The sequence below is a fragment of the Trachypithecus francoisi genome, unplaced genomic scaffold, assembly GCF_009764315.1.
Source record: "Trachypithecus francoisi isolate TF-2019V2 unplaced genomic scaffold, Tfra_2.0 Lachesis_group3, whole genome shotgun sequence".
NCBI lineage: Eukaryota > Metazoa > Chordata > Mammalia > Primates > Cercopithecidae > Trachypithecus > Trachypithecus francoisi.
In genome coordinates, this window is record NW_022681468.1 from 71,808 (window position 1) to 81,757 (window position 9,950).

At 39.8% G+C, this 9,950-nt stretch overlaps 1 long non-coding RNA gene and 1 gene segment (V, D, J or C); both read left to right on the plus strand.

Annotated features, from left to right (window-relative positions):
- The first annotated feature begins 2,206 nt into the window (after nt 1-2,206).
- Nucleotides 2,207-5,392, plus strand: LOC117069773. The gene is made up of 3 exons (XR_004431661.1): nt 2,207-2,873; nt 4,593-4,683; nt 5,339-5,392. It is a non-coding gene; the product is annotated as an uncharacterized LOC117069773 (long non-coding RNA).
- Nucleotides 5,393-5,434: 42 nt separating this feature from the next.
- Nucleotides 5,435-5,991, plus strand: LOC117069755. The segment is given in 2 exon segments: nt 5,435-5,537; nt 5,624-5,991. Coding segments are annotated over 2 exon segments (363 nt in total).
- The last annotated feature ends 3,959 nt before the right edge of the window (nt 5,992-9,950 follow it).

Here is a 9,950-nt window from a genome sequence, read left to right on the forward strand (position 1 = left end):
TTCTTAACTTTACCTGGTTCTGCTCTGGTCTTTGTTATTTGTTTTCTTCTGCTGTGTGTTTAGTTTGTTGTGGTTTTTCTAATTATTTGATATATAATTTGGATCTTTTTGATGAGGTCATTTAACACTATAATCTTCCCCCTTAGCACAGGTTTTTGCTGCAAAGATTTTGGTATGCTGTTTCTCTATTTTTATACATTTCAAAGCATGTTACAATATCTTTTTTAATTTTATCATTGACCCAAAGTTCATTCAGTAGCAGGATGTATAATTTTCATGTGTGTGTGTATAGTTTTGAGTTTTCTTCTAGGGTTTGATTTCTAGCTTTATATTACTGTGGTCTGAGAAGATAATTCATTTTTTAAAAAGTTATTGAGACTTTTATTTCTGGCATAGTATATAATCCATCTTAGAAAATATTCCTTGCTAATGGGAATAATGTATATTCTGCAGTCATCAGAACTGAATGTTCTGTTAATATCTTTTGGGTTTATTTGGCCTAGAGTCCAATTTAAGTCTAATGTTTCCTTGTTGATTTTCTTTCTCAATGATTTGTCTAGGATTGTCAGATGGGCATTGAAGTCTATTACAATTGTATTGTTATCTATGTTCTTCCTTAGGTCTAATAGTATTTGTTTTATGAACATGGGTTTTCTGGTGTAGAGCGCATATATATTTAGAACTGGTATTTTTAATCAATCATTTTATCATTATGTAATGACTTTCTTTGTCTTTAAGTACTGGTGTTTACTGAAAGTTTGTTTTATATGATATAAGCATAGTTACTCTTGCTTGCTTTTGGTTTCCATTTGCATGAAATATCCTTTTTCACCTTTTTGATCTTGAATCTATGTGTTTTTACCAATTAAGGGAGTTTCATTTCAGCAGCATAAATTTCAAAACTCTTTTTTATTCTTTCTACCAATGTATATATTTTAGGTGAAGAATTTAACTTATTTATATCCAAACTTAATAGTGATATGTGAAGTTTGGCTCCTGTTGTCATGTTAATTATTAACTAGTGGCTTTGTAGTCTTAATTGTGTAATAGTTTTACGAGTGAATTTTATAATTTTGCGTTGTTTATGATGGTGAGTATTGACCTATGGCTTCCATATTTGGACTCCCTTGAGCATTTCTTATAGTTCTGGTCTAGTGTAAATAAATATCCTTAGCATTTTCTTACCTTAGAAATACTTATTTCTCCTTCATTTATGAAGCTTATTTTAGCAGGATACAAAATTATTATTGACATATAAATTTTTTCCTTTATCTTTTTTCTTTAAGTCCAGTCTTTTTTATCTTGTAAGTTTATGCTGAGAAGTACATTGTTAGTATAATAGAATTTCAGATAAATAGACACTTTTTTGTGAATTTTAGAATGTTTTTCTTCCTATTTCCTTTAGATAGTCTGAGGACTGTAGATCCTGGTTATGTCTGTTTTCCAGTGTCTTGTCATGGAGTTTTCTGAACTTCTTTTATCTGCATGTGAAAATCTCTAGCAAGACTAGGGATATTTTCCTCAATTATTTCATCACTTTGGTCTTCTACAAATTTTTACTAATTTTCTCCCTCAGGAATATCCACGATCCACTGTTTCAATTGTTTTACATAATCCTATACTTCCCAATGATTTTGTTCATTTTTATCTGACTGGGTTAATTTGAAATATCTGTTAGGTTTGATATTCTTTCTTCAGTTTAGTGTAGTCCTTTGTCAAAGTTTTAAACTGTATTTTCTAATTATAATTCAATGAAGTTTTTTCCCTGAAGATCATTTTTTAAAAATCAAAGTCTTAAGCAAATCTTGAATTGTTCTGATTTTTGTTTTTTGTTTTTTGACACAGAGTCTTGCAGTGTCGCCTGGACTGGAGTGCAATGGTGTGATCCTGGCTCACTGCAAGCTCTGCCTCCCAGGTTCTTGCAATTCTGCCTCAGCCTCCTGAGTAGCTGAGATTACAGGCACACACCACCACACCAAGCCAGTGGTTTGTATTTTTAGTAGAGATGGGGTTTCACTATGTCGGCCAGACTGGTCTGGAACTTCTGACCTCACAATCCCCCCTCCTCGGCCTCCCAAAGTGCTAGGATTACAGGCATGAGCCACAATGCCTGGCCTGAGTGGTTCTAATTTATTTGTGTTGTTTCTCAACTCTCTTTTGGATTTAATTGAGCTTCTTTAAAATAAACATTTTGAATTACTTATCTGAGATTTCAAAATATATCATGTTGTTTAGATTCTATTGCTGGAGAGCTAAGTTGATATCCAGGGTCTTGTAATTCTGCTTTTTCATACTTCCAGAATTGCTTATCTGTTTGCTTTTCATTCCTAAACTGTTACTATTTTTGAATTCATTTTGATTTTAATGAAAATTTCATTCCCTTTAGAATGTGAATATCATGCATATTGGGTGGGTCTTTTTATTTGGTTCTTGGTTTACTCAGTGGCAAAGACTCTGTAATTGTTTCTTGTCTATAGATGGTCATTATTTAGTGGCTTTCTGAAATGATGGTTGTAAAACAATGTACTGGGCCTGTGAGCAGGCTCACTGCCTCCTGCAGGTCCTAGATAGTGGAGGCCTCAGGAACTGTTTCTCATTTGGGATGCATTTGTTTCAGCAGATTTTATGTTGGGTTGTTAAGTTTACCCTTCACGTTAGTAGGTGGCCTTACAGGTTTGAGCTGACTGTGGCAGAAGCAGATGAGTACATGCTTGATATCTGTGCACAGGGAGAAGCTCTCCGTTGCCTCAGGCAATGGGCTGGTCTATGAAATGCACAGTGACCTGAGTTATCTGCTGAGCTTCTGAGAGGGGGACAAATATGAGCCACTCAGCCTGGCAAGCAAAAGCACCAGCCTTGATGGAAATGGCCAGGTGAGGGGCATCTACTCAGTGATTTATTTTGTTATTAATAGTTTTAGTGTTGTGCCTTTTTCAAATTCCAGCTTTAGTAGTAACATACTGAGCATGTGAGCAGACCCGTGGTCTTTTGCGGAGCTGGAATCACAGAAGTATTGAGAAGCTAATCTCGTTTTCAACTGCTGTGCACTGGTGGTAGCGACTTTGTATTGGGTCATGCAGTTTGAACATCAGGCCAGTAGGTGGCGCTTGCAGGTAAGAGCCGCTACGGGGGCTGCAGAAGGATTTACGCTTTACCACTGGTTAAAGTGGGAAGTTTGTCACGTTCCAGATCTTAGAGAGAAGACTTTTAGTTATTTCTCATTCATTATAATACTACCTGAAACTCTCTGGAATACAACTTTTTGGTATGTCGAGACGTGTTCTTTCTATACCCATTTTTATTTATTTATTTTTTTCCTGAGAGGATGTTGAGTTTCATCAAATGCTTTTTCAGCATTAATTGAAAAAAATGATAATATGTGGATTAAAGATATAAATGTAAAACCTAAGATTATAAAAACTCTGGATAATACCCTAGGCAATACAATTTAGTACATAAGAACTGGCAAAGACTTTATTCTGAAAACGATAGAAGCAATTTTAACAAAATCAAAAATTGACAAATGAGACCTAAGTAAACTAAAGAGCTTCTGCATAGCAAGATATACTATCAACAGAGTAAACAGGCAACCTCTAGAATGGGAAGTAAAGTATTTGCCACCTATACATCTGACAAAGGTCTAACATTTATAATATACATGGAATTAAACAAACATACAAGAAAGAAAAAGTGGTCAAAGGACACGAAAAGACATTTACAAAAAGATTTACATGTGGCCAAATAGCATAGGAAAACATGCTGAATATCACTATCATTGGAGAAACACATATTAAAACTACAGTGAGGTACCATCTCACATCAGTCAGAATGGCTAATCTTAAAAAAAAAGTAATAACAGATGCTGCTAAGGTTGCAAGAAAAAGCGATCATTTATACACTTTTGGTGGGAATATAAATTAGTTCAACCATTGTGGAAAGCAGTGTGGCGATCCCTCCAATAACCTAAAACCGAAGTTTCATTTGACCCAACAGTCCCACAGCTGGACAGATACCTAAAGGAATATAAACATGTAGGTTCACTGCAGCACTATTCACAATAGCATACACATGGAATTACCTAAATGCTCATAGTGGCAGAATGGATAGAGAAAAATGTGGTACATAGAACCATGGAAAACTATGCAGCTAAGAAAAGAATGAAATTATGTCCTTTGTAGGAACATGAGGGAACTGGAGGTCATTACTCTTTGCAAACTAATTTAGGGACAGAAAATCAGACACTGTATGTTCTCACTTATTTGTTGAAGATAAATAATGTGAAATATTCTCTCAGGGCCTGAGTCTTGTTTACTCACGAAATCATTCCATCATAAGTGTTCAACAAGTTGCTAATATGCTTTTAAATCTCCCATTTCATCTGGACCATTATATCACTCAATAAAGCCAAGAGAACTCTATGTAAAAGTGAGATTCTATGATAATAAATATCTTAACAGTGAGAATATGAAGGATATGGATGGCTTATTAATTTGATGGGTACATAACTGTGGGATACACTATATTCCTATGAATAAGACATTCAGATTTCAGAACTAAGTAATGTTTCCTACGTTGTGTGTTTGACTTGGCAGTGGTGGATTCGAGAGTGTGGCAGGTGCACAGACCATGTGGATCAGAAATCAACATGTAAAGATGATGACCATCTATGGACATGAACTAAAAGTGTGTAAAGACTTCAAGTAATTCTATTTAATGGAGTTTGAGATAAAACCCAAACTTTTTCAAAACACAAATTACTTAGTATTTATTTTGGATTTATGAGTTTATCAAGAAATTCCAATTCCTATTTCCATTTCAACTCCTGCTTCCTACTCTCAGTGGGAGGGAAAACTCAGAGCCAATCACACATCACAGGGCAAATCTGTCAACCAAGAGTCTTTCCACTGAAGGGTCTGGGAGCTCAGGACTCTCAGGCAGGTGCTGGGGACTCTGTCTTGGGAGTGCCCAGCAGATCTCGGAACTCTCCCTGGGGCCTGCTGGGCACTCATGTAGGATAACTAGTGGCCACTTATTCAGAGTTACCAGTGAGCTCTGACTGTTCCTAATGGGACCAGGATGGAGTCAAAGTGCCTGCTCACTGTCAGAGACAGCAATGGTCCCAGAAACAATCGAGGTAATCTCTATGCCAATAAAATGTGGATTCACAGTGAGGAGCACATCCTGGGAGTGGGGATTGTTCTTCATTAGGAAGAGTGCTGTCCACAAAAAGCTTAGAAATGGGGCAGGGGGTGCATTTCCTCAAGCAGGATTAGGGCTTGGTCTCAGTATCCCACTCTTGTATGGTTGATGTGGCATCTGTGTATTTTTCTCATCCTAGATCAGGCTTTGAGCTGTGAAATACCTTGCCTCATGAATATGCAAATAACCTGAGCTCCTCTGGGATACATATAAATCTACTGGTACCTTCAGAGCATCACTCAACAACCACATCCCTCCTCTGGAGAAAACCCTGGAACCGCAGCTCCTCACCATGGACTGGACCTGGAGGATCCTCTTCCTTGTAGCAGCAGCTACAGGTAAGTGGCTTCCTAGCCTTAACACTGAGGAAGGGATCCTGGTTCAGTCAAAGAGGATTTTACTCACTCCTGTGTCCTCTCCATAGGTGCCCAGTCTCAGGTCCAGCTGGTGCAGTCCGGGGCTGAGGTGAAGAAGCCTGGGGCCTCAGTGAAGCTCTCCTGCAAGGCTTCCGGTTACACCTTTACCAGCTACAATATAAACTGGGTGGGACAGGCCCCTGGACAAGGGCTTGAGTGGATGGGATGGATTAACCCTAGCAGTGGTAATACAGGCTACGCACAGAAGTTCCAGGGCAGAGTCACCATGACCAGGGACATGTCCACGAGCACAGCCTACATGGAGCTGAGCAGCCTGAGATCTGAGGACACGGCCGTGTATTACTGTGCAAGATACACAGTGTGAAAACCACATCCTCAGAGTGTCAGAAACCCTGAGGGAGAAGGCAGCTGTGCTGGACTGAGGAGATGACAAGGGTCACAAGTTTTAAGGCTGTTTTGAATATTGGTTACATATTTAAGAAGAAAGAACAACAGAAACAAGTAACACTCTAATTGTAAGAGATACATTCCATTCAAGAGTCATCATAGAAGCCAAATTCACAGAGTGGGAAATCCACACTCAATAAAGTTGATACAAACATTCTATGAAGGTGCCACTGTGAACAAGTTTTCCAATTAGATCAATACATGGCTTAGTGCAAGGTTATTTGATCAAGTAGTAAGAGTAAGTATGACTATTAAAAACTGTCAAAAATTTCTTTCAAGTGTTTCTGCCAGTCTTTATAAATTTATATAAAATTATTTTTAGAGCAGTTTTAGGATTACAAAGAAATTGCACAGAAGGTGTGAGATTTCCCATGAATCCCTGCCCTCCACAGGCACAGCCTCCTCCACCACGACCATCCAGGACCACAGGCACAAATCAGTTGCAATGGATGAATCTACAAGGACAGTTCGTTCTTTCGTTTTTGGTGATCCCCTAGTATATCAAGCCTAAATTACCTCGGAGCACCACAGGTATTTTCAGTGGCTTTTTAGAGATGATATTAGTCAGAGGGAAAGTGGGTGAAGCTCTTACTCTTTGAACCCTTTCTTCAAAAAACCATAAAACATGTATTAATTTAGCACTTATCTTACTTCCAGTTTACAGAATTCCTTCCAAGAGAGTAAGATTTTTAAGCATTTAGAGGCAGGTTCATGTCTGTAAAAGTCCAGCAAGTTCTGCTGAATCGCATAATGAACATCCTTTCGTGAGAACTGGAGACCCTGGCAATGAGAGACTCCATGTATAATGGCATAGAGTTGGATTAGGTACACTGTAGGCTCTTGGGTGGTGGGTCTGAATAAGACGATCTGTACAGCGAGTGCAAACACATGCATGAGACACAGGCAGGAACAAAAGCTTTCATTTACAAAGTGGGTGGGCACCTGAAGGGAGCCCTCACAGAGGTGGTCACTGCTCGCCCTTGATGAGTGCACATTAGCCAGAGGCATGATCACGATTGGTCTTGCAGGGAAAGAGCACCTCTGAGGTCACAGGTTATGAAAATGTGTGTCATCCTCCAGCTGAGCAAGTCCGTCTGCTTGTTTGTGGGTGCCAACCCCATGGAGGGTGCACTGTGGGAGACGACAAGATGCACGTAAACCTCCTCTCACTAATTATCCACTGCCACACACTCAGAACAAACCTGTGCTCCAGAAAGGGATACATGCCTGCCAAAATAAACAGAGCTTGAGGAGTTTATTACCTGGTGAATATACTGCCCAAAACCACACGTTTCAGGAAGATTAGCTCACAGATGTTTACCAAGTGACTGAAGGGCAGTGGCGGGTGAGGTGATGGGACAGCCTCAGGGTTGCACATGAGGAGGGCTCCCTCCCCATGCAGGCTTTTCCTCCAGGAGCTGCACCAGGAACTTAAGAAGGATCAGGGAGAATTCTGAGAACACCCTGCTGCGGTGCTGCCCAGAGGGGAAGAATAAATATGAAAAAATACAACTCTGAGTAACGTATGGGCATTCGTTCATGAAAACTGTTTTTCTGAAAGCTTGTGAAGGTCTTGAAATGCCCTCGATTAGCTGAGGGCAAACATTGAAACGCTCCTTCCACAGGCAGTTCAAGCAGGATGGATGTGTCCTTCTATGGGTGATCTTCCCCAGCCCCTTCCTCTTCCCTCTCTATGTAAACAGTTCTCATCAGTGGAATGTGCTTGATGAAGTGAGGTCTTCGATTTTCTCATCTTCTGTGTGGTCAGTAATTTTCCTCATCTGAGGTTTTAAAAACTCACCTGCCTGCAGCACCTGAGAGCTTAAAATCTCTTGTGGACAAAACAGTAACAAAGGCACCCACCAGGGTTGAGCATCCCGTGTTGCTGACAGCGACCACCGGGGTCAACGTCCTCCTCACAATCCTGTGTCAGAGCATCGCCTGAGTGATTTCATGAGCAACTTCCCAGGAGAACCAGCTGAAAACTACTTGTCCCATTCTCCATGCAGATATAACCCATCCCTTTCCCTGAAGAAACAGAGCTGAATACTAAATACACTGAATGTTGTTTTTGCTGGTTTTGTAAGTTTGTGACTTTATCAATTTCTGAGTTATGTGGATCACTCTACATATTTCCCTCACGGGTGTGACCAGCCTTCTGGATGTCAAATATAATTGACTTTCTTCATGTAAAAGTGAACACAAGCTCCTCTCGTTTTCTGTGCTCACTGACAACTCTCAACTCACACAAGGTGTGTCTTTATGAGTTTTGTTTTCTGGTGTCTCTACTTGGCTTATTCACTACACCCATTTTATGTTACTTGTACAGGTAATTTACTGTTAGTTTTAAAATTTACTGTTGCTTAGTTTAATTAAATAAGCAGGCAATTGCTTAGAATAGAAAACAGTGTTAAGTAAAAGTACATGCAGTAATATTTAATGTAAGTAAGTAGGCAGCTGAAAGCAGGGGAAATCTACTCTGCTGTGTGAAAGTGTATGGAGACCTCATAGTGTGATGATCTTCTGCAGTTTAATCCATACTGCTACATAAGTGACAGCATCCACTCTCTTTATATCAGAGCTTTCCCTGACATGTGCAAGGAAGACTGAGCCCAGATACCTCCAACCAGACTGACCAGCACCTCTGACCAAGTGCCTGAACCGACAGCGATAGACATCACGTTTGTCTAACAAAATAATTACACCCTGTAAGGATACACACCAGTCATATGGAGACAATTCGAAAAAATTAAAGCCCAAACCTGATAGGTAGTAATTTGTACTTAGAAGAATTAACTTTATCTGCACATGCTTTTTTTTAATGATAGAGAAGCTACTAGTGCCACTGTCCAAGTTACTGGATATCTTATTCCTAGAATGAGACACTGCATAATTGTTCTGACATGAGGGAATGTAGCTATAGTTAAGGGATAGGAGATATGATCACGGGAACATGAGTCTGAGATCCAGCAGATCTTGCTCCTTCACATTTGCCCAGAAACAATGACCCCAGAAGAACAATGGAAGCACTGACTTAAGTCTCCACAGTCTGATGTAAGATAAACAGCAGGTATTTTTTGCTTCAGCTTTATAGTAGGAAATTTAATCTCTAAAGAAGGCCCATTTTGGGGACAATACTATTCTCCAGGATGCTTAAATTCCCCTAAAACAGAGAGCACTACAGTGCCCAGTGGCCAGGAGCTACAACAGCTGGTTCTGGAAACCAGTGGACAGAAATGCCAGTTTCTCTTACCACAAGTGTGATGGAAATTTGAAGAATATTTCTTTCCTTCTCCATAATCATAGGCTGCAATGGACTGGAGGTCCTGGTACATAAAAAAAAAAAAATGTGTCTGCGCTGGATACAGAATTAGTCTCATAAATAATTGTGCTACTGTGACCCTCACACTGTTGGACCAGCTGACCAAGAAAGTATTGTAAGAGTCCAGCTACTTGGGAGGCTGAGGCAGGAGAATGGCGTGAACCCAGGAGGCGGATCTTACAGTGATCTGAGATTGCACCACTGTACTCCAGCCTGGGCGACAGAGCAAGACTCCGTCTCAAAAAAAGAAAAAAAAAACTGGCTTATATAGAGTCTACAGATTTATTTTCATTTCTTCAAAATGAGGTAAAAAAAATCACATCAACTAAAATGTGGATGATGATGAACTGATAAAGGACAACAGTCACACTGTTTCAGGTGTGTTTTAACCCAAAGTCACACAACATGAGAGAACCTGAACTCTGGAGTCCTGGGCATCTCTGAGGAGAATCTAGAAGGTGGGCGGGAGCAAACAGTGATTCATGTCTAGGGGAATTTCAGGGGTACCTGCTCTAGGGGAAAGAAAGGCCTGAGCCTCTCCAGAATGTGCTCTGTTAAAAACTTTGTCTGACTTATTGTATTCTTCGACACACATATTTTTGTCC